We start from the raw sequence: 25,619 nt of genomic DNA on the forward strand, positions 1-25,619 counted from the left end.
TTATTTTCACCAGATCTTGATCTTCTAAATGTACCATTTGTGTTCCAGGAAAAGCTTGCAGTTTTTGGTTTCAGCTGCAGACTGAGGGCTGAGCTCTGCAATGAGGCATTTTGGCATTTGATGTGAACGACTAAAGGTGGTGGCAGACGGAAGGGTCAGAATAGCATCCTGAAGGATTGAGCACAGTGCGGAGGGAGCAGCGGTCCTGACTGTACTCCGATTGGCTCAGAATAACCACAAATCAGTGTTCTCCCAAACCTCTTTGCTTAGCAGGTTGTAGGTAACTTTACATATGACGTAACAGCAAGCATAATCTTTGGAAATCTTTTTGGCATAACTGGCAGATGGGAAAGTATGGAAGGAGAAGATTTCAACTGTCTAATTAGCTACCATAGCTGTTTTTAACTGTGAGATGAAGGGAGGATCAGAATTCCCTGTGGGATTTTCAAACTTCACATATCTCTCTCACTGTCACTCAAATTCCTAAATGCTTTCTGGGCTAGGGGGTGTGGGTGTGGATTTCTCTCTAGAATCTCTGCCATGATGAACCTGAGTTACTCTTACTTGTGGGTATATTGTTAGCCTTCAGGTGAAAAAAGTGGGGAGGGATTGAGAACCTCTGACTTAGCATGTGGAGCTATTTCAAGCTTCTCTGTCTGTTCAATTCTGGGAACGTACCTTGGGGTTTCTACTCAGAATCAATAGGAGAGCTCACATTGATGACACTTAATCAGAAGGTGGGGCTTTCCAGCAGCAAACAGCTGGTAGAGGACTCCTGTGTGGCTGTCAGGGGAGCAGTGACACTGTTCTCAATTTCTCCTTTCCTGGGAGTGCACAGGGACAGTGAAAGGCTCTCATGAGCTGACTGCTGACTTAATGTCCCCAGCCAATTAAAGAACCTGCCAAAGAAATCTCCTTAGCTTCTCTGGAATCGTTACATCATGGGCAACAGTAGAGGAGAGAGCGCCACCCTAATGTGGCGTGACATGATGACAGCTTTGGGGATGACAGAAGTTTCCAAGTTCTGTCTTCTTAGTCCCTTCACATATTGTGTTTGTGTGTGTATCTTAATTAAAAGAGGCAGGCAGGCCTTTCAAGTGTGCCTGGTTGGAGTGAGGCTTGTTTTATATTTGCCTTCTCTAATCAAACAAACGAATGCTTGCTTTCTCCGGGTTTTAACATAGCAAACATGGGAAATCTCACCCCAGGCAGATTCCTTTGCAACAAGTTGACCCAAGGTATGCTCTTATTTATTTATTTTTGATGACAGATCCTGATTAAAGGTTTCCAATCCACCTTTCAGCTCTTTCATGGGAGCAGTCAGGAGAGAGCTGGTCAGCTGCTAATCACTACCCAGGCTCCCTGACCGGACCTAGGGAACAGTGGGACCCAGAGGCGTGGATAACTCAGAAATCTGGACACAGCAGACATGAGTCCCTCGTCTCTTAGCTGGGAAGGTTTGACCAAACACAATTTTATTGGTCAGTGGCTCCTGCTTTAGTAACCTTTCACCCCTATGGTTCTCGGTGGTGCAAGCCACTGGCCGGCCTTGCCTTTGAACTCCTCATGGCTCCTGCCACCTCAAAGGCTCCCAGTCAGAGGCTCCTGTTTTGCTTGGGATCTCTCCTCACAGCAGGATGTCAGCAGTTGGGAAAACTGATCCATCCTTAGAACATTGACATATCTGAAGGTGATACCCCTGAGACTCGAAACCTATGGCTTTCTGTTTCAGGAGCTGTCTGTCATATGTCAGGAAACATGACTCAGGCTCCCCCTTTTCCTCCTCGATCCCTTCTTGTTTCCCATAGGACAGGAGATCATAACATGGGAGCATTCCCTACGAGTATTCACAAAGTCCTCCCCTACCTTCAAGCTCTTTCACCCACTTTCATTCTGACTTGCCCCAAGAAGCATGCATTTTTAAAGAATTTTCCTTTTAAATAGGACTAAAACATGAAAATCACATTCATCCTTGGTGTCTGGAAGCATAATTATAAAGATGACATACTGAAAAAATAATGGGGTTTACATGTTCCAACACAGTGCTTCTAGATCAGAGGAGCCCTGCTTGTGAGATAGCCCTGCAGTACTTTTCACTGCCTTCTTGATTCCATTCTACCTTTTGGGAAAATTAACATCTTGCAAGAAGACAGAAATATCATGGACTGCCCTCCCACATCTGCTTGGCTTCCTGCCTAAGGAACAGGAGTGAGAGCTTTAGTATTGAGAGGCAAACCCAGGGACCCACGGATGTTAGATGACTTCAATATAGCTTCTCTGGCAAGAAATCAAACTTCTCATTCTAAGAATATTGATAGCGAATGCCTCTTCTACTCATGATGCCTGTAGCTTAGAAAAGGAGCAAATGATCTCCGTTGACATCCTCTGCTTTTCTGGAGTTCAAATAGAATATCACTGAAATCTTTTGTAAAAAGGACATGCTGGCAAGGTCTTTTCCTGCCTCTGAGCAGAGGTTGAATTTTTAGCAGCCCATCCAGGTTTCAGAAGAGCCAGGCCTAATTTTACCACTGTCTTGCTTAAATTTCCCAGTTGGCAAAGGGAAGGGGGAAATCAACATTTCTCCTGTGTCTGGTGCTGTATTGGGAGCTTCCTCATGAAAATTTGATGAGCTACTTGTTATTCTAATTTTTATAAAGGAGGAAAGTGAAAGCTAGAGGTTAATTGATGGCCTGAGGTTACAAAGTTTATGTAGCCGACTTGGGATTGGGTAGAATTTGTGGCATGTGATTAAAAAGTATGAAGTTTATTTATAATGCTCTATTTTTCTTTGTTTTGAGCACCTTTTGAACTTCTATAATCATCTACACTATTTATTAAATGCCCATGTTTGGTAAGACACTGTACATGGTTCAGAACTGTACAAACGATGGTCCTTGTTCTCAAACAGCCAGCAATCTTGAAGGGGGAGGTATGCAGTGTCACTAATGTCTATATTAGTTCGCTAGGGGTGCAGCACAAAACGTCATAGACTGCGTGACTTAAGCAACAGAAACTTATTTTCTCACAGTTCTAGAGGCTGGAAGTCCTAGATCAAGATGTCAGCAGGGTTGGCTGCTCCTGAGCCCTCTCTCTTTGGCTTGCTGATGGCCACCCTTTTGCTGCCTCTCTGCGTGTCATCCCTCTGTGCATGAGCACCCCGGGGCCTCTCTGTGTGTCCAAGTATCCTCCTCTTAAAGGACAGCTGTCAGATTAGAGGAGGGTCCACCTATAACCTTATTTTAACGTAATCACCTCTTTAAAGCCCTGTCTTCAACTACAGTCAAATTCTGGGGTACAAAGGGCTCCAACATATAAATTTTGAGGGGTCACAGTTCATCCCATACCAATGTCCATATAAGGTACAAGAGCCAAAGTCAATAGGTGTCCTTTATTTTTATTTATTTTTTTAATTTCTTTATTGATTAAGTTTTTACATAAGTGTCCTTATCCCCACATTATCCCCTACCCCCCCACTCATGCCCTCACCCCCCTGTTGTCTGTGTCCATTGGTTAGGCCTATATGCTTACATATAAGTCTTTTGGTTGATCTCTCCCCCATACCCCCACCCTCCCCTACCTTCCCTCTGAGGTTTGATGGTGTGATCGATGCTTCCCTGTCTCTGGATCTGTTTTTGTTTATCAGTTTATGTTGTTCATTCTATTCCATAAATGAGTGAGATCATGTAATATTTATATTTCTCTGACTGGCTTATTTCACTTAGCATAATTCTCTCCAGTTCCATCCATGCTGTGGCAATGGTTAAGAGTTCCTTCTTTTTTATAGCAGCATAGTATTCCATTGTGTAGATGTACCACAGTTTTTTAATCCACTCATCTGCTGATGGGCACTTAGGCTGTTTCCAAATCTTAGCTATGGTAAACTGTGCTGCTATGAACATAGGGGTGCACATATCCTTTCTGATTGGTGTTTCTAGTTTCTTGGGATATATTCTTAGAAGTGGGATCACTGGGTCAAATGGGAGTTCCATTTTTAGTTTTTTGAGGAAACTCCATACTGCTCTCAGTAGGTGTCCTTTAGTGGCTCAATTGCGACAAGAGGGATTTTGCTCCTACTGTGGAATCCACTTCTGAGGTGTTTTTTCCTAATCTCATTCTCAGCTTCTTACCAGGTATGAGCAGTAGCAATAAGGTACACCAAAAAGGTGGGTGGGGTGGAATGGGTAAAGAATAATTTTTTTAAAATATATTTTTATTGATTTCAGAGAGGAAGGGAGTGGGGGAGAGAGATAGAAACATCAACGATGAGAGAAAAGCATTGATCTCCTTCCTCCTGCATGCCCCCCTACAGGCCATTGAGCCCGCAACCTGGGCATGTACCCTTGACCAGAATTGAACCTGGGACCCTTCAGTCTGCAGGCTGATGCTCTATCAAAACAATATAAAAACTGAGCTAGGGCAAATGCTCAGTTTTTTTTTTTGTTTGTTTTTTTTTCTGATGCAAAAGCATAAGAATCTGTATTTCAAGCTAGCTTTAGCTCCCCTCCACCAGACTCACCGACACAACGGCAAACCAAGTAGCCGAGAGCAATGCTCAGTTTTTATATTGTGTTTTTGGAAAGGTTCTTAGCAGTGAGATTTTTTTCATTGAAAGTTGAAATATCACAATTCATGTTTTAATTAAGAGAAAGGGAAAGTTCAAAGTATAGGAATATGCACCAGATTGAGAGCTTTAGGACTTCAAAAATGCTTGAAAATTCAAAAAAAATTTAACAATGCAGAAAAACTCTTTTTGTGATAAAGATGACTTGTCATTCTTAATCTTGTGTCATTCAAGATTGATTTGGGTGCAGGAGAAACGGAGGATAGTAAAAGAAAAAGATATATAAAAATATTGTACTTCTGTTTCTAAAGAGATTATTAACTTAGCCTATAACCATACATGCCTACTATTTGTTGACTCATATAAATACATCGTCTGGATCAAACCACACAACACACGCCCCAACTCATACATGTACACTTGGGCCTCACCTTGTCCCATGTTCTAGTTCTTTCTCTGTATCCTTTCTCTGATGATAACTCAGGGTTTTAAACTCTTTATAGGAATCAAGCATGTAGTCCAATGCCATGTGAGTTGTAAAGAGCTTGTAAATACATACCCTTGAAAAAAACACCTGGTCTGATTAAAAACTATCAAACTTAAGCAAGCGCCCTATTTTGCCATTAGAAAGTATCGCCCTAGACTTCATCATTTAGACCTCTTTCTCACATTTTTGTGATGACTAAGGAATATATGCTGTAGCCATTTTCTCTGATAAGTATAAGTGGAACTAACTGCATATTAAATCTGTAATCACTTCCCATAAATATGAATGCTGAGACTGGAGGTGAGCAGAGGAAAGCTTTGCTTCCAAGCGGGTGAAATGTGCTTGTATATGAACCTTTGAGAATTTTCCCACCAGCGCTGTTTCAGAATAGTATTTGGGTACTGGTCCATGTACTTGCTTGTTTTTCTAACCTTTGAGTGACTCATAGTTTGGGATGGAAGAATGAGATCAAGAATTCCTAGGAACTGAGCTATACAAAGGGAAAGTTGTGTCTTCAGCTGTTCACTTGGGATAGGACTGCTCTGATGTTGAGAGTTCTTCAGAAATTCTTGGGACAGTGATAGGGAGACATTGCCTGGGGCGCCATGTAAAAATATCTTCATCGAAGTGCCAGGAGAAGGGGGAAAATGAAGAGGTGGCTAGCAAAATGCTAGGCATGGAGAAAGTTAGTTTTAAAGAGGTAAATACCTTGTAGCCAGCCAAGAGACAAGGTTTTGAGCAAGTTCTCAAAGTTCTGAGAAGGGTGAGAAAGAGAAAAATCCATTTAGTGTGGTGCAGTTCCATAACAGCATTTGTTAATATTAAGGTGATTTTTTTCTTTTCATTTTCTATGTGCCAACTGGATAAAGACTATTTTAAACAAGACAAAACAACAACAACAAATCTGTGGATTCTAAATTCTAGTATATTTTTAGAAGGCTGAGAATGTGGGAATGAGGTAAAAATAAAATTGAGACTAAATCCTAGGAGTTACTAATTCCTAGTAAGAATCATAGGCTCTGTATGAGATCCTGGGAGAAGAGCAAAACCATACTCACTAAGGTGTGACACGTTGGGTCTTGCACGGGACCGTGGCTGCATTTAAAAGGGTTCTCAGCTCTTCCCTCAGAGCAGCACAACTTAAAATAGAGACCCTACCGGTTAAGCCACATCTAGTCCTGTGTTGTTGCTGCTGTTGGAAAAAATGAGTGGTGACATTGACAAGGGCATTCTACCTTAATCCATTCCAGTTTTCCAAGACACTTGAGCCTTACTCTAGAAGGGCTGCAGGACACCAGTGTAAGAAGTCATGAGAACCCACAGAAACCCACTACCCTAAATCTGTAGTGTTTATGGGCCAATTTCTTGAGTCCTTGCCCTTCAGTGGGGGCTAGTAAATTGTTAGTTTGGCTGGGAAGGTAAGTTCCACCCCCTAAAACATCAGGGAGTAGAGTATACATCCTGACTTTTGTGTTAAAATTGTCAGATGAATTAGAAAAGGAGGTGATGGATGATGGGGAGTCAGCTGCCGTCTATCAGAAGGACTAAGAATAATCTGGACTGTGAGAAGTTGGGGTAATACTAATTCGTGTGTGTGTGTGTGTGTGTGTGTGTGTAATTTTTTTGGAACTCCTTCCTCCAGGAGATGGAGCTTAATTATCTTCGCCTTGAATTTGGACTGAACATGGTGACATGAATAGAATATGGAATGGGAACAGTAGTAACCTTATCATGGAGAAACCTCACAGACCCCGTCTTAACCAGGTGACCAAGGTTAACTTCACCTGTAATAAGTCATGTTGATATCAGATATCTCCCAATACGATGTGAAGAGAAGGGCATATCACCTCTAGTATTCTCTAATATCCATAACCTCTAATAATTAGAAAACACCAGATCAATCCAAACTGAGGGCCAGTCTACAAAATTCCTGACCATTTCAAGTCAAAAGTGTCCAGGTGATGAAAGATGAGGAGAGACTGAGAAACTGTCACAGATTGGAGGAGACTAAGGAGACATGACAACTAAATGCAATGTACTGTCCTGGGTCAGAGTTCACAGAAAAAGCCCTTAGAAGAAAACTGAGGAAATCTGAAAAGTCTGTGGTTTAGTTAACTTCTTAGTTTTGATCATTATACCATGGTGAGGCAAGATGCTGACATTGGGGGCAGCTCAGGCTGAGGGGGACCTGGGGGCGCTCTGCACTAAGATTGCACCTGTTCTCTAAAATTATTTCAAAATAAAAAGTTTAAAAAGAAAGCAGTTACAACTTTGCATGGTAAAGAAGTAAAAAACACACACAAATATTTACACTTACCAAAAATTGTGAAATGAACTCTGCTTCCTGTTTTGTGAACAAATGTCTGTGGTTTTGGGTAAAATTCCAGTGAGTGTGATATGTGTGGGTTCCTCAAGTGCCGTGTTCAAGTGATTGAGATGATGGAGCTGGAAACACTGTCCCCGAGGATGGAAAAGGACCTCGAGAGATATCACAGACTTCCAGGGGGAGGACGCATGTGGAGAGGGCAAATAAAGCAGCTTTGTGAGGGAGGAGAGAAAAAAGCACACTCGTATTTTATGTAGTAAGGTATTTTCCATGTAACTAAATTAACAAGATAAATGTTTTAAGAAAAAAATGGTGTACTGATAAATCCCAGGTATCGTAGCCTTTTATGTTTCAGGAATCCCTTTTTATTTTAAAGAAGGCAAGTTCTATTGTTGTTTATTGAATCCTTGAGTAAAGGTGTATCAAATATTTGTGAACTTCTCCTCCAGAAAATCTGGTTACATGGGCATTGTACAGTTTTCTAAAACCTTCGCCACATGAGAAATGCCTCTGAGTGATTTTGTTGATATTCTTTTCCCTAATTTTAAGTAAGTTGTCATCTAACTCTTACGTTTATAAAAATGGAGTAAGCAAAAGAAGGAAGAAAACTGGTCTTGCTTGTGTCCAGTCTCAGTTAGAAATCAGGGTGCTTGGGAAGTTCCTCATGAAGGGCCTTGGCTCCCTGCTCTTGCGCGCTCACCCTTATGGCACAGACGCCCGCTGCATAGGAAGCCTGGGACAGGCAGGGATGCTCGCGGTCCCATTTGTCACAGCAAACAAAGGAAAGGACGTGGGCGCCTTTCGTACATGTGTTTGGAAAGACTTGGAATCCCTTTGGAAGTTTCAGATTCATCTTCAGACACAGCTTTGAAAAATTAATCCACAAGGTGTGGAAATATTTTCCAGCCCTTCGCCTCTAATAAATGGTTCTGTCAGTGTGAGTGTGTTAAGAGAAAGTTTCCTATAGCTCACATCTCTTGAATTTCCTAGTTGCTCAGAGGCAGAGTACTTTTGCATCTTTAATGGTGCAGCTGTGTGTTTTTTTTAAGCTTTTTGAGGGAGAAGGTGAATGTTTTATTTAGTTTCCATCTCTCTACTGAAAACCCCCACCTAGTCATGCAAGTTAGTCGTGCAAGTTGCTTACCTTTTTCACTAGAGTCTTTAACTTACTACTAATAATTATTTTTAAAGTCCCTGTCGGATAGTTCTACCATCTTGGTCCTCTCTGGGTCTGGTTCTTTAGACAGCTTTGTATTATGGCACTGGGTTGTTTACTCTTGTTTTTTTTGTTTGTTTATTTGTTCCTGATAAATTTTGGTTGAATGATGGATACTCTGTAGAGAAACAGGAGACTAAGGTAAATGTCGTGTCCAGAAATGCACACACCGCTTCTTCTGTCAGGCCATGCATGTGGGAGGTTACTCACTCTGGTCTTTGGGCTGGGTTTGGGTTTTCCTGTTGCTAGACTTCCTTCAGCACACCCCAGACTCAGATGCCGCCAGTGGTCAGCTGCTGCTACTGTGTTATTAGTGTGGGGCCCGAGGACTGAGGTTTTTCTCAGACTTCTCACCTCACCCTGCGCTTCCACAGGCCCTGCTACCTGTGCCGCCAGGAGGTCTTCCCCCTCAGCGGGAGACTTTCACTGCTTGTGTGAGGTGCTGGCTCTTGATGGGGGCAGTAGGGTTCTCCCTACCCCCCGGCCCAGCCCAGTCCCAGGCAGGCCCATTTGTGGGGCCTTCTCAGAGTTCCTGCTTCTTCTGTCCATGGCAGCTGTCTGCTGCAGGGAATCTTGGGTTGGAGAGTGCCCTGCCCCTCTCTTAGTAGTACCTGACCTCTGCGTGGTGTCAGAGCAGGATCCTGACCTGCGTAAGTTTTCTTACTTGTCCTCCAGGGACCGGTGGCTTTTGCTTCTGCTCGCACAGGGCGTGTAGCCTAGTCTGGGATTCCTGGTGGGAGGGTGGAAGGGTGGCTTCCTCAGTGCAAGGCTTAGGGCAGCCGTGGGCAAACTACGGCCGCGGGCCGGATGCGGCTCGTTTGAAATGAATAAAACTAAAAAAAAAAAAAAGACCGTACCCTTTTATGTAATGATGTTTACTTTGAATTTATATTAGTTCACACAAACACTCCATCCATGCTTTTGTTCCGGCCCTCCGGTCCAGTTTAAGAACCCATTGTGGCCCTCCAGTCAAAAAGTTTGCCCACCCCTGGCTTAGGGTGTAGATCGCAGGGGCTGTGGCTTCAACCCTCCCCAGTGGCAGGCTGCCTTTCCTTCCTCTCCCAGAGGCAGTGCCTCTGTGCCTGACCTTGGGTTGGGAGCATTTTCTGCTCCTCCCGCAGCAGTTGAAAAGCCTTTGCTTTGGATAAGAAAAAACTCCAAGAAATGGGCAGGGATTTTAGGTGTGTGCTGTTCAGGACTCTCTTTGGTTTCCTCCCCTTCTGCAGTCTTTCTCAAAAACACCCAGTAGAATAGAACTTGCAAATGAATGCGGACTACCCTGTTTTTGGAGCTTCCACAGTGTTTTCCTAGCCCACTCAGTTTTAAGAATTCGTTAAAATTTTAGTTGCCTCCTTTGGCTGCATTTATGGTAGCCACCTCTCCCTTCCATACTCTTCCAAAGCTGAAATCATGTGTGTCCCATCTCTCCTGGAGGAGCTTGACACCTTCTGAAATTTTATTTTTCTCCCTCAAATCCACGTCCCTCATCTTTCATCTTTTAAAATTCTGTATACAAGATGCAGTCATTATTATTAAATGATTATTTGCCCCTTTAACTTCGTAGGTTGGAACTTAGAAGATTTGGAAAATTCCGTGAGTTGCCTGTGCCTCCTTGTGCCGATGAGGCAGTATTGTTGGGTGGGTTTGTTCTTTCAACAAACATTTGACTGACTGCTCTTTGACAGGCACTGTGCTAGAGGCTGGGAATTCAGTGTGAGCAAAGCCAGATGCATTCCCACGCCCATGGTTTCTGCAGAAGTACTGTCCTCTTCCTTGAAAGCATAGAGAGTCGGCTACAAGGCACATGTTATTGGTTGCTGTACTTGTCATTATAAAGTTCTGTCACACTCCCATTTGATGTATTTTATTATTTCTAACTCTACTGTCTGACCAGTTGGATTTCTTTACTGTCTATCAGAATTGAGATGGCTGGAGTGTAACATTGAGATCCTACTCTGTCTCTCTTCTTCCTTCTTCCATTCCCAAAACAAAAAGTGTTAAAGGCATTCTAATATAAGTGATGAAGACCCTAAAAGGACAGGATGAATGTAAGTTTTGAGGAGAAAGCTAACATTTTCTGATTGTCTGTTTTGCATTAGGACTTTATAAGAAAGAAGCTTCATAAACCTCATCTCATCAATCATTAAAGCTTCATGAGATAGGCGTTAGGATCTTCATCTCACAGATTTCAAACTTGAAATTGTGCAAGATGCTCATAGCCATGGCTCTTTATACTATACTGCACTGGCTTCCTTTAAACTTGTATTATTGCCGTTAGTTTTGTGGTATTGAAAATCAGAGACATTAAGTACATTTAATTGATGTATACATGTAACTTCAATTTGAAGTACCTATTTGCTTATGGTCGTTTTAAGTTGGCCTAATCCTTGCCCTTGAGGAACTTTATTATTCTCGTGCTTGAAAGGATTCTAGGAACTTTGTAATTTATATGCTTTGGAATATGCTTGTTTTATAAAATTATGGTGGTATTTGTTTAATGAGGAAAGGTTAAACACTGTGTCCACGGTTATGTTGGTATGCCTGTTCACATGTGACTTACCTCTTCAACTGTGTAGCTCCCACAGTGTAGGGTGACGGGCTTTGCATAGCTGGAAAGAATCCCTCATTTAAACTTTTCAGATAGAGATAAATGTGGCTCATGTTTTAGGGGGGAAAATCCCCCCAAACATAAGCTTCTGCATTTGGGTATGGCCAGGATAGCTGCAAACTTCTTTCTACCGACAAGTGGCTGCCATTGGGTTCTGGAGGGGCTGTAAATTATAATGCTCCTAAACACTTCAAGGTGGTACAGAGGTCCCGCAGAAACAGTTAAGCCTGAGAAGTTCACTTATCCTCAGGTTGAAACACTTGCGCTATGATTATTGGCAAAGCTTGCTTCCGTAGAGTGACTGCCATTTGGTGTACAGAGGGAGATGATTTGAGACATCTTAAATGAGAAGCTCTGTCCTACAATTGTGCCTTTGGCTGGTATTCTAGGTGGATTTGTTACCAATCATTGTTGCCTATAAATCCCAAAGGCTGCTGTCTCCACTGTGATTAAATATGAACATAAAGCTTGAAATTCTTAAGTTTGAGCATGGTTTAATTTGAATATGATTTAAAATAAAAGAACATATGATGATGGACCCATCTGGGTAGAAAGGAAAGTAAATTTTAGGATGTGAGTATTAATGTGTGGGCTCATGCTTCTTAGTGCATTTTTATACCTCTCAGTTTCTTAAAAAAGAACTATTTCCTAAAACTTACTCCTAAAACTTACCATGTGCTGATACTCTGAATTCTCTGGAATGGAATAGGGAAAGGTCTGAGTTTAGAGTTAGAGTTAAGATTCATAGATTTTAGTTGTGACTCTGCCACTTAACATCTTTGTATCTCACATATGAAATGAAACTTGTACGTATCTGCTCCGAATAAGGGACAAGCTGGTTATAAAGAGCAGAGGTGATCATGGATACAAAAGTGCTTTGCAGCAGGTAAAACATTCTTACATTTGCAAGGATGCTAATAAAAAAAGAAAAAAAAGCCTATTTCTACACCCAGGGAACTCATAATCTAGCTGGAGAGAGAAAAGTGATCATCTGAAATAACAGTAAAACAATTATAGGACAGTATATAACATGACTAACCTGTAAGGTAAAGGCTGTAAGTGCTGCGGAATTTCATCGTAACGGGAGATTGTTGATATTTGGGGTGATCAATTAAGGTTTCATAGAGAAGAGAGATTCTTTCAGGTCTCATAAATCGTAAATATTTTGACTGGATGATGGCAGGTTGGGGGTGGGGGAAGCAGCAACGTGAATTTACACAGGAATGAGGTTGGAGAAGCAGCTGCAGGCAGCCAGCCGGTCCTCAGGCTGTACCCAGATGGGAAACTACAAGACAGCTTAAGTCAGATGTCTTTGGAAACTAAATCTGTTTCAGCTTTTCATTAAATAGGAGAAATTCTCATTGTGATGCTTTTGCCTTTTTCACATAAGTAGTGGAGAGGATAGTCACATAACTTAGAAGTTATCCTGGGCTTTAACTGATGAATTGAGGACTTGCTCAGTAACAGAACTAAAGTTGACAAGACTAGACTAGAAAGTATTCTTTCCCTCCACTTCTTTGGTTATGCTTCCAATTTCCTCATGTTAAATTTTCATAGTTCACCCCTGTGTAAATCCTAATGGTCTCTGATTTTGAGTGGAATCGTAGGTCTCAATGAAGTTGAGATCATCTAGACCAGGGTGGGCAAACTTTTTGACTCGAAGGCCACAGTGGGTTCTTAAACTGGACCGGAGGGCCGGAACAAAAGCATGGATGGAGTGTTTGTATGAACTAATATAAATTCAAAGTAAACATCATTACATAAAAGGGTACGGTCTTTTTTTTTTTAGTTTTATTCATTTCAAACGGGCCGGATCTGGCCCGCGGACTGTAGTTTGCCCACGGCTGATCTAGACCAGCATCCTGCTTTGTTAATAACTTGAGTTTAAACTCTGCTTGGCAAAGAAACTGTCTTCTTTCAGAAGACTATATTGGACGATGACAGAGTAGCTGGTATTGAAGTAACCATTGCTACCAAAAAAAGAAAAAGAAGTATAAAAGCTTATTAAAGTAGATAAAACAACAGTGTAGGGACTTTGAAGAGCAACCAATGCAGTCAGTATTTGAGGGACTGGGATTCCTGACAGAAAGGAAGCACACTCAGGTGAGCTACATTGTCACTCTAGTCTTTTCCCTTAGGGCACATTCTAATTCACAACATAGGGGTATAGAGTCATAGCAGAAAGCAGTAGTACCACAGGGCTGAGAGCTGGAGTTAGGGCTTATGAAGGTATTTGAAATTTAAAAGACAGAATCCAAGGGAAAAGGGGACCACAGGGAAGTAAGATAAAATGGGTATGCAATGTCCCTTGAGGTGTTTGCCAACTTCCAAGGTGCACATGATCAGAGCAAGACTCCAAGAATCTCTTTAGAAAGAAGCAGCTGGGTGCCTAACAAGCTGTGTAAATCATATATAGTGCTGACAACACAAAGGTGTGTTCAAGCCTGCCAAGATGGAAGCGTCTGGTAATTAACCCAGGCTTTAACTGAAAGCTCCAAAGGGCCATACTTTAAGAGTAAGAAGAAGCTGAGAAAAGTGGGGCCTAACAAAACTTAAAACCAACCACTAACAGGATTAAAGTGTTCTGACTGCATTTGCTGTGCCTGACAGAATATATTACACTCTTAGAAGGAAGATAATCTGGATCATCCAGAACCTCAACAGTTTTTAATACACAGAATATCTAGCAAATGAAAAATTAAGAGGCATGCTAGAATTTGAAACCAAATGACAAAATGAAAAGATAAAACAGATAGTAGAAAGAGACCTACAGATGATTCAGATATTGGTGTTACCTGTCAGGAACTATGTTCAATAAAATAGAAGAATTTCAACAAAGATATGAAATCTGTTTTTAAAAAGTCAAATGAAAATGCCAGAAGTGAAAAATGTAAGAATTGAAAGTAAGAATTTAACACATGAGTTTAATAGCAGTTTAGACACACACTAAAAGAAGAGAGAATTATTGGACCATGAGAAAATTGGTAGAAAATATCCAGATTGGAGCACAGAGAGAAAAAATACAGAAAAGAGAATAAGAGACACGGGATGCAGTAAAAACATTTCATATGTGTGTATTTAGAGCCCTAGAAGAAGAGGAAAGTGACAGAACCAATATTTAAAGAAAGATTGTCTGAGAGTTTTCTAAAAGCAGTGAAAGACATCCAACCACAGATTGTAGAAAGCTCTGCACTCTTTAGTAGGGTAAATGCAAAGAGCCAAACTTAGGCATGTCATGTTGAACTGCTGTAAGCCAAAGACAGAGGAAGCTTAACTGCAGATAGAATTAAAAGTCATGTTGTCTTCAAAGGAGCACCGGTAAGTCCAACAGCTTTGATTTATTAGCAAAAATTGCATGAATCAGAAGACAATGAAATTGTATTTATAATGTGCTGAGGAAAAAAGATTCCTAGCCTAAAATTCTCTATCCAGCAAAGATATGCTTCCAAAGCCAATGTGGGGGGAAAAAGAAAATTTCAAACAAATAAAAATTAAGAGAACTTGCTGTCAGCTGACCTGCAGCAAAAAAAAGGAAAAAAAAAACCCAAAAACAACAAAAAAACACACCAAACCAAAAACCCCCACAAAAACAACAAGTTCTTCAAGCAGCAGGAAGATAATTTGAGATGGACGCTCAAATGTGCATGAAGAAATGAAGAATATCAGAAAGGGAAAATATATGGTAATTGTAAATGAAAATTTATTTTTAAAATCAATGATAATGTCTTATGCTGATGAAAATATGTAGAAGAAAAATATTTGGTACTGATAGCACAACAGATGCGAGAGAATAAACAGAGGTTTTCTTATATTGTCGATAAGTTGTGAAGTTACTAATTTGAAGTATAATATCATACATAAATCAATGATGCTTACTTTAATTGCTAGGATAGCTACTAAAAGAATAACAGAAGACTAAAAAACCAGCAATCTAATGAAGAAGAAAAACATGGAATAATAATTAAATTTGTTTGATCAATTTTAAAGGCAAGAAAGGAGAAATAAAGGACCAAAGAACAGATGAATCAAACTGAATGATCACACTGTAAATGGGACCATATGTACAATTGGAAGGTTGAAGATTTTTGGATGGAATAAATATTAAAATCTATTTATATTCTTTTTACAAGAGACAATTTTGAAACAAGCCTTGAGAACACTAATTTGAAAGAGTGTGGAAATAAACACATATACATGTACATATGTGTACCCACAAGTAGAAAAGAGTCAGTAAGGATATCGAATATTTAAACAGCACTGATAATCAACTTACTCTACTTGATAATTATAAAACACTAGAGGGCCCGGAGCATGAAATTCATGCACTGGGGTGGGGGCAGGGGATCTCAATCCAGGACCACTCGTGGGAAGTCCGCCTGCTGGCTTAGGTCCGATCCCCGTCCCTCTCGCAGTCCAGGGCTTTTGTAGTCCAGGGCTTTTGCAGTCCAGGACCCCTCGCTCCTTACCACCCGCCTACAGTGGAGGTGGGAGAGGCTCCCGCCACTGCCGCTGCACTTGCCAGCCGTGAGTCTGGCTTCTGGCTGAGTGGCGCTCCCCCTTTTGGAGCGCAGTGACCACCAGGGGGCAGCTCCTGCCTTGAGCATCTGCCCCCTGGTGGTCAGTGTGCATCATAGCGACCAGTCGTTCCACCATTTGGTTGATTTGCATGTTAGAGTTTTATTATATAGAACTAGAGGCCTGGTGCACAAAAATTTGTGCACTGGGGGGAGGGGGGTTCCTCAGCCCGGCCTGTGCCCTCTTGCAGTCTGGGACCCCTCGGGAGATAACGACCTGATGGCTTAGGCCTGCTCCTGGGTGGCAGAGGGCAGGCCCAATCCCTAGGTGCAGCCCCTGGTCGGGCTCAGAGCAGGGCTGATTGGGGAGTTGGGACGCCGCCCCCTGTCATGCACAGAGCAGGGCGGATTGGGAGGTTGCGATGCCACCCTCAGTCACGCTCAGGGGGGGGCCGATTGGGGGTTGGGGCACCGCCCCCTGTCACACTCAAGGCAGGGTCGATGGGGAGGTTGCGGTGCCACCCCCTGTCACGCACAGAGCAGGGCCAATCAGGGGTTTGGGGCGCTGCCCCCTGTCACGCACAGAGCAGGGCCCATCAGGGGGTTGGGGAGCTCCCCCCTGTCACGCACAGAGTAGGGCCGATAGGGGAGTTAGGGCACCGCCCCCTGTCACACACAGAGCAGGGCGGATCAGGGGGTTGGGGCGCCGCCACTGTCACACTCAGGGCAGGGCCGATGGGGAGGTTATGGCTCTACCCCGTCACACACAGAGCAGGGCCCGTGGGGGCGGGGGGGTTGCGGCGCCGCACCCTGTCACACACAGAGCAGGGCCCATCAGGGGGTTGGGGCACCTTCCCCTGTCACGAACAGAGCAGGGCGGATAGGGAGGTTGTGGCCCCGCCCCCTGTCACACACAGAGCTGCAGGGCGATCAGGGGGTTTGGGCGCTGCCCCCTGTCATGCTGATCCGGTGCCAAGAGGCCTCGTGGCTCCGCTGATCCCGGTGCTGGGAGGCATATTACCCTTTTACTATATAGGATAGAGGCCTGGGGGCCGGCTGGTTTGCCCTGAAGGGTGTCCTGGATCAGGGTGGGGGCCCCCACTGGGGTGCCTGGCCAGCCTGGATGAGGGGATGATGGCTGTTTGCAGCTGGTCACACACCCTTCAGGGTGGGGGTCCCCACTGGGGTGCCTGGCCAGTCTGGGTGAGGGGCTGAGGGCTGCTTTCAGGCTGGCGGTTGTTGACTGAAGTTCCCAACCGCTCCTTTTTTTTCTCTTTTTTTAATTTTATTCTGGGCCAGCTTTAGCTCTGGCTCTAGCTCTGAGGCTTCCGCTGCTGGTTTGTTTGCCGTTCTATAATCGAAACAATGTACAACTTCAGCTCTGAGATCCTGGCAGGCTGAAAGCTGGTTTCTGGGGTTTTGTTTAGCTTCTACATTTGCAACATAGTACATAGTTGCTTAGAATTGCAACTCAGAGGCCGGCAAGTCAGGCGGGGAACGTTGGAGTCCGCAGTCACTGGAGCAAGCAAGCCTCATGTTCGCTTCTAGCTGCCTGGCTGCCGGCCGCCATCTTGGCTGACAGTTAATTTGCATAAGGATATGCTGATTAGCCAATGGGAAGGGTAGCGGTCGTACACTAATTAACATGTTTCTCTTTTATTAGTGTAGATTATAATCATCAATGGCAGAATATACTTTTTTAATAGATTATTTGCAAGAATAAAGTGCTTAGGCCACAAATCAAGTTTAAATAAATTACAGAGTATTGAAAGAACACTTATATTCTCTGATCTCAGTGCATCAAAGTAGAAATCAGTAACAGAGAAATAGAAAATCCCAAAATGTTTGGAAATTAAACAATATACTTCTAAAATGACTCATGGTCAAAGAAGACATCACAATGGAAATTAGACAATTTTAACCTAACATATAATGAAAATGAGATACAAATGTCTGGTATGCATTTAAAATAGTGGATAGAGGTAAATTTATAGCTTGAAATGCACATATTAAAAACAAATATTGAAATTAGTTATCTCAACTTCAATCTTAGGAAACTCAGATACCAGTGAACTCAAGTCCTCCAAAATGAAAGAAAGGAAATGATAAAAATAAGAGCAGAAAAGAAAAAGTAGAGAAAATTATATGATAAAAAAATCAACAAAACCAAATTTTTTAAAGATTATTAAAATTGATAAACCTTAGTAAGACTCACATGCAAAGAGAAAACACATATTCTCAATATCATGAACAAAATGTGTATTACTGCAGATTCTATAGGCATTAAAAAGATGTTAACACATACTTTTAGTCTAATAAATTTAACAATTTATTTGAAATGAACATAGTCCTTGAAAAATACTACTTACAAAACTGACCCACACATAAAGATACACTCAATTATATATCTATGAAAGAAATTAATCCATGATTTAAAATCACACACAAGGAACACCTAGCCCAGATGGCTTTTTTGATGAATTCTTCTAAACCTTTCAAGGAAGAAATAATGCCAATCTTACATAAAATTTCTCAAAGAATAGAAAAAGAAGGAATATTTTTCAACTCATTTTATGAGTCCAGCATAATCTTAATGCCAAAATCTGACTTAAATATTATAAGTGTTGAGCAAAAGTAGTTAGAAAAGAGTAAATATTTGATTCCATTTATATGAAATTTAGTAGTGGACACATTAGAAATCAAAAGAAGGATTCACCCTTAGAGGGGTGACTGGGGCACAGCAGAAGGGGATCTTCTGGGGTGCTGGAATGTTCTCTGTATTTACCTGGGTAATAGTTATAAGTATGTACATACATGTAAATTCAGTGAGCTGTGCACTTAAGGTTTCTGCACTTTATGTCATATTTTTAAAAAGACTATAAACTTGCTCTGGTGTAACCATGATATTTTCATCATCACAACATTTCTCTTATATCTAAATTGAATCCAGTGTACGGGTCCCTTGCTCACATTCTGTTTTGATTGCATTTGATAAATGCACACTTCTGATGGAGCTGGTGTGAACAGCAGGGAGCACTTGCCATAGGCTCCCCCCTCTTTGGGAATAAAGGAATTACCCAGACCCAGCGTCGGGTGCGATAGAGCAGCTAATTCTTCCGCTCTATCTCACTTGTTTGCTCACTTAAAACAGTGTTGTTTTCTTTGCAGGCACGGTGGTTCTGGGAAGCATACTTCCAGTCAATTAAAGCCATTGCCCTGGCCACCCTGCAGATTATCAATGACCGGATCTACCCCTATGCTGCCATCTCCTATGAAGAATGGAATGACCCTCCGACTGTGGTAAGTGAATTCCAGTGCTAGCCACGTGGGGCACGGTCCAGCTGTTGGGATGGGACAAAGGACAATGTACTGAATTTGTAAAGGTTATTTAAATTCTAGCTTTCTAAGATGAAAGTGTGCTGTTATACTTTGGGGTCTGATAAGGCCAGCTTAATTCTACAATGTTGATAAAAGTAAGAAATACAAAAGCAGCAGCTTCTAGTTTATTTTAAATGTGCTTAGGAAGATAGTATGTTTATTGCAGAGATCAGCAGGGAGGCTTGGGTCTTGTTGGGAATGAAGCCTTCCTGATGACTTGCAGCAGCAGTGCTTAGAACTCTTGAAGAGATTCTGTAAATTACTTAATAATAATAGTTTCTATCTTAAGTGCTTACTCTCTGCCTGGGACTGTGCTAAATGCTTTACATGGATTATTTCAATGAATATTTCTAACACCCTGTGAGGAAAATAGCCAGCAAAGGTGATCTAGAGGCAGCATGGATTGCCACATCACTTGCAGAGGTCCCTGGGTATTTCCGGCAGAGAGGTGAGATGATCAGAAGCTGTCCTCAGGGCTTCTTCCTTGCTTGAAGGAGTCACAAGGCCCTTGTGGCATTGTGGGGATTGTGGAGTGGCCACACCTTCTTTCACATGGAATATGCCTGAGGCTGAGGGCCTGGCAGTTATTGCTTCCTAGCTGCTTTGGAGCACCTGGCTGTCTAGTTCACAGACCCCAAGCTTTCATGTAAGATAACTCCATTCCTCATTCTAATCATTGCTCTCTTTCCGGCCAGCCCTCCTTGTCTCCTGATACGACCTTCTCAATAGTGCTGTATACTGCTGCCTCGTTAATCTTCATATAGGACTCTTCTTCTCTTCCTCCCTCCCTCCTTCCCTCTTTCCCTCCTCCAATCTTTACTAAGCAGTTGCTATGTGTCAGGCACTCCACCAGGTGCTGAAATGTAGAAAGAGAAGCCAGTCCTTGCCCTCGGAAGAACGCTCCACTAACTTGAGAAGCCAGTGAGTAAGGCTACAAGTGAATGTGAAGTCCTCTCATAGAGTGGTGTACAGAATGCCGTGGGAGCACAGGGGGAGGCAGCCCTTCTCGGCGGGAGGGGTCACAACACTTCCTGAAGGGATGCCTGAGAGGAAGTAAATATAGGCTTTAGGGTAAAAATGAACAAAACAAAACCTTTCTGTTCTGCTTGAGGTAAAGTTTACTTCTGTTCATCTCCTTCCTTGAATCCATTACCAAAGGTAAACTTACAGAATGTTTGTAGTCACACATAAGCATCTATATATATAAAAGCCTAAACGACCATCCGACTGGTAGCTATGATACGCATTGACCACCTGGGGGCAGATGCTCAACGCAGGAGCTGCCGAGCTGTGGTGACTTGGCAGCTGCGGTTTTTGGGTGACGCACCTGGAATCAGAGAGGAGGGAGCCCGATTCTGGGGTGTGTTATCCAAAAAACACCCTCTTGCAATGCAGGACCCCTTGGGGCATGTTAGAGAGCCAGTTTCGACCTGATCCCTGCAGGCCAGGCGGAGGGACCCCACCGGTGCAGGAATCTGTGCACCGGGCCTCTAGTAGTTATATAATTTTAGAACAAAAATGGGATTATATGACACACATTGTTCTCACCTTGTCTTTTTTGCTTTAATAGACCATTGACTTATTTCCATTTCATTCTGTATTGTATACAATTGACTGTCTATGTCCACTGGTTTCAATTTTCTGAGTTTTGCATTTGTGGATTCAACCAATTACAGATCAAAATTATTTTTTAAAAATCCCAGAAAGTTTCAAAACGCAAAACTTGAATTTGCCACATGCTGAGCACTATACTGAATCCACAGGAATGAAGTGATATGTAGGGCATACCCTGCCATCGTCTATCTGCAAATATAGATTATATGCAAACAATATGCCATTTTTTATAAGGAACTGGAGCATTTTCAGATTTTGGACCTTTCCCCAGGGGAGGGTCCTAGAACCAATCCCCTGCTATACCAGCAGATGATTGTACTTCAGTTTTAAGGATGTCTATATAGTATTCCAGTTAGGTGTATTCTACATAACAAATCTGTTATTGAGAAATTTAGATTGCCCCCCCCCCCCTTATTTTCAAACAGTAATACAACAGACATACTTCCATATATGTTTGCCCATAAATGTGTGAATATAGTTATGGAATTAATTTTAGCTGAGAAATTGCTTAAAGAATAAACACATTTTGATGTTGATAGATATTAAGAAATTGTCCTTTCAAATGACTATACCAGTGGTCGGCAAACTCATTAGTCAACAGAGCCAAATATCAACAGTATGATTGAAATTTCTTTTGAGAGCCAAATTTTTTAAACTTAAACTATATAGGTAGGTACATTGTTATTAACTTAATTAGGGTACTCCTAAGGCTTAGGAAGAGCCACACTCAAGGGGCCAAAGAGCCACATGTGGCTCGCGAGCCGCAGTTTGCCGACCACGGGACTATACCAACTTATAGTTCACCAATAACATTTTGATTATTCTGGTTCTCCTTGACTTCTGTAACCCTGAATACTTGAATTTTTGCTCATATACTAGGTAAAAATGATCTTACATGTATTTTTTAAGTGGAAGGTTGATATTTCTGTCAGTTCCCCTCAGAATACACATATAAATCTAATTTGTATTTTAACTTGTCACATTGAATTTTTAGATTTTTAGGTATTTCTGTAGGTATTCTGTAGGTATTTATTGAGTGCCTGCCATATTCCAGAACGTGTTCCTAGTACTTGAAATGTATTAGTGAACAAAGCAGAGAAAGGTCCATGCCTTTGGGGAGTTTACATGCTATCTGGAAGCAAGATTTGTTTTTCTAGTAGAATTTTAACATTTCCCTTCATAAGTCTGGAAACATTTTCTTAGATATTATATCTTTCTTATGCTCTTATAAAGAAATACTTTCTGACATTATAGTTTCTTAAAACCTACCATTTGTATAAAGATACCTTATTGGCTTTAAAAAAATATATATTTTTATTGATTTCAGAGAGGAAGGGAGTGGGAGAAAGATAGAAACATCAATGATGAGAGAGAATCATTGATTGGCTGCCTCCTGCACACCCCACACTGGGAATGGAGCCTGCAACCCAGGCATGTGCCCTTGACCGGAATTGAACATGGGACTCTTCGGTCCACAGGCCGACGCTCTATCCACTGAGCCAAACTGGCCAGGGCACCTTATTGGCTTTTGTATATAAATTGTGTATTCTTTTACTGAATTCTACAATTGTCTCATTTTTTAAATTTGATTCTCTTATGTTTTCTAGATTTATAATCATATCTACAAATGCTAATTTTTGCTTCCATTTCCCAACCTTTTACTTTTTTTTAAAATCTAATTGCATTGACTAGTACTTCTAGAACAATGTTAAATGTAATATGAGTGTTAGAAGAGTAGGTATTATCTAGTTAGAGGAAGAGGGAAAGTTAGGTTTTATCCAGAAGGAACAGCAAATTCAGAGGTGCAGAGAGGTGAAGAGAGCATGGTATTTTAAGGAATTTCAAGGTCAGTGTGGCAGAAGTGAAGGAGACTTGTGAGGGAGCAGCAGAGGATGAAGCCTGGAGAAATCACCAAATACCTTGTGTCTTACTGAAGGTGTTGCAGTGTTATCTGCAGGTAACAGGAAATCACTGAAACATTTAAACAGGAGTAATGTGGTGAGATTGCGTTTTAGGTCAGTCTTACATCAGTGTGGAGAATGGATCAATTGCAGTGGGACAAGACTGGAGACAGGAGACTATTTCGGGAATCTAGGTGAGACCTAATAGAGGATAAATTTGAGCAATATCCTGGAGAACTGACTATCTGAATTGGCAAAAGAAGGTGTTTAGGAAAATTGAGGTATATGGTGTAGTTTATCCAGATAGAGAATGGGGGCACATGGGGTGTTCGGTGAGAATAGCACTGGAGTCCAAACTCAGTCTGACTGCAGGGCCGTCCTCAGTCTGACTGCAGGGCCGTCCTCAGTCTGCCTCCAGTCTGCCTTTTTAGCTTCATTTCCTTCTGTTCTCTTGAACAGAGTTCTAGATTTCTTTGTTCTTCCTGGGAATACTCTATGCTTTTCCTTCTCTGTTCCTGTGACTGTTGGTCCTTTTTGCTAAGATGCCTTTCATCACCGTTGCCTTTAATTGTCCACATTTGATCCAGATCTCAGTGGCCCGCTCATATACCCCTTCCTCCGTGAGGTTTTTCTGGACCCCTAAGCAGGAAGTAACCTTTCCTCCTCGTAACTCTTAGAGCATATTATCTGTATTTCTTTCCTATCACTTAACATGCATAGAAGCATAATTCCCTGTATAGTTTTAAGGGGACTTCTGGATTATCTTTGTATTCCTCACAGTACCTAGACAATTTAATTCAGACAGGAAGCCCTTGATATATAAAGAAGAGGAGGAGGAGGAGGAGGAAGATTGGGATCTCAGGATTTGAGCCATCCAAGCCCTCACTCACACACTGATGTGACATCCGTTATTTTATTGGACCTTCACCCATGGGAAGGTGGGGAAGTGATCAGTTCTTTCTCCGCTATAAAGCTGATGTAATGAGACTCACGGTGCCTAATGATTTATCTGAGGTCATATAATTGGCAAGTTGTGTAAGCAAGTGAGAACGCAGGTCTTCCACCTGTAGATTATTTTGAATTGCTTATGGAATTTTATGGGAGCCATTGAGCCTCCTCAGGGCTGAAGCATTTCCACTATTTCAAGCATTTGGTACAGGTTTGAGACAAAAAATATCACATCTGTTCCTCTGCTTGAGAATTCCTGCAGGTGGGATGGTCATGACCCAGCCGGAAAGTGTGGGCACAGTGGGACTCGATTCTATACTTTTATCTAAAGCACTAAGAAAAGTGTAATAAGAATAAATGGTTGGAATTTTGGTTCTGTCTTTCATGAGAATATAAACTAGAAGAAAATAGTACATGAAATTTTGCAGTTTTGAAATAGATGTGCTTTAATTTAGGACAAAATAGTCAAATTTGGCAAAGAACATAGGTTTAAAAAGCATAAATCCTGATATGCAGTTGGAAAATATATGCCAAATTTTTATGTTGATCTCTTTCTTAAATAGTCCTTTTCAGGGAAATTTAGTGTTTATCACATTTCTAGGTTCTCAGGTGGGTTTTAAATTCTGCATCTTCAGTGAAAACAACTGGCCTGAGTAGCAATGATTTATTTATAGTTAACTTTGCTCCTCCCCTTCAGAAATACTTAACCTACTCTAGGTATGATTACTAGGAACCTAACTTTCAGGAGAGTCTCCCTTCTGATTCCATCAACTTTACAATATCAGAGACCCTGAGGTGAGAGTAGACATGGACCTTGGTCACTAAATCAAGGGAGGTCTGATTTTTTCAAACATATGCTATCATGGCCTACAGCCATGCACTGAGCTTGCTCAGGCTGGAGAGAAAGGGGTGAGAGTGGAGCCCTAATTTGGCCAGATGCTGCTGCCTTAATCTAATGTTATAAAAAACAAACAAATAGTCTGGCTCGTGTGACTCCGTGATTGAGCGTTGACCTAGGAAACAAGAGGCCACAGTTCCATTCCCATCAGGGCACATGCCCGGGTTGCTGGCTCAATCCCCAGTAGGCAGCCAATGGATCGATGATGTTTCTCATTGATGTTTCTACCTCTCCCTTCCTCTCTCTCTAAAAGTCAATAAAACATATTAAAAAAACAAACAAACAACAAAACCCATTGTATGGATTATGAAGACAGTGTGGGGTGGCCTTGCAGAAACCAAGTATTTGCGTCACCAGATGCCCTGTCATTCTTTCCTTTAACCAAGAGACTGATCACATTATGCATATTGTGTCACACTCTCAAAACTTGAAAAAGTCTGACAAAATAATTCTTGAGCAGCTCTGTTGGTTAGAGACATTGGCTCTTTGTTTTGAATCTCTTCTTTGGGAGGAATTTCTCACCAAGCTAAGGTTCTTTATGAGGGGATGAGTTTGTTTTTGTCATTAATTTTCTTAGCTCCTCATGTCAAGGCTGTCTGTATTTTCCTACCTTTCCAGTCTTTTCATGCTTTCATTTTTCTCCCCTTTTTGCACATATCAGCAAAACTTTATCACCTCCCCAAATACTCCGTACCTGTATCACTCCTCATGTTAATGTTATTTCTGGTCTTGCTCCTTGGCAGGCCTCACCCCTACACCTGGGCCTCGCCCGTGTAGCTGGGAATCTCCTTGGCCCCCCTCCCTTGCCTTGCCTCTGGTTCTCTGCCAGATGTGCGCATGTCTAGAGGACAGAGACTGAAACGTGATACGGGGATGGAGTAGGCAGGAACTGTGAAATTTTGGATTCCTGGCATGTCACCCAAACCATATTTTCTCAGCAATAATTTTTTAAAAACTAAATGTAATATAGCCCTAAAATCATGTTGTAGAGTGGAATATTTCCCCATGTTATTTTTCTACAATGTAATTTAAAAGATTATTCCCTACCTTTTCAATGTCATAATTTTATTTACCCAGCCCTTTGACAGACAGTTGTTTCCAAATTTGCTATTATACTAGTAGATAACACTAGCAATTCTATATTTGTTTATTTTCTTCCTTGATCATA

The 25,619-nt window shown here is 41.8% G+C and overlaps 1 protein-coding gene across 1 annotated transcript in view; it reads left to right on the forward strand.

Annotated features, from left to right (window-relative positions):
* EXT2 (exostosin glycosyltransferase 2) overlaps positions 1-25,619 on the forward strand; it is a 122,788-nt gene that overhangs the window by 36,349 nt on the left and 60,820 nt on the right. Inside the window, exon 8 of the mRNA XM_070427837.1 lies at positions 18,881-19,012. Coding sequence (XP_070283938.1) covers positions 18,881-19,012 — 132 coding nt within the window. The remainder of the gene's footprint in view (positions 1-18,880; positions 19,013-25,619) is intronic.

The sequence above is a fragment of the Myotis yumanensis genome, unplaced genomic scaffold (assembly GCF_028538775.1).
Source record: "Myotis yumanensis isolate MYYU_CA2020_CCGP unplaced genomic scaffold, mMyoYum1.0.hap1 SCAF_10, whole genome shotgun sequence".
Classification (NCBI taxonomy): domain Eukaryota; kingdom Metazoa; phylum Chordata; class Mammalia; order Chiroptera; family Vespertilionidae; genus Myotis; species Myotis yumanensis.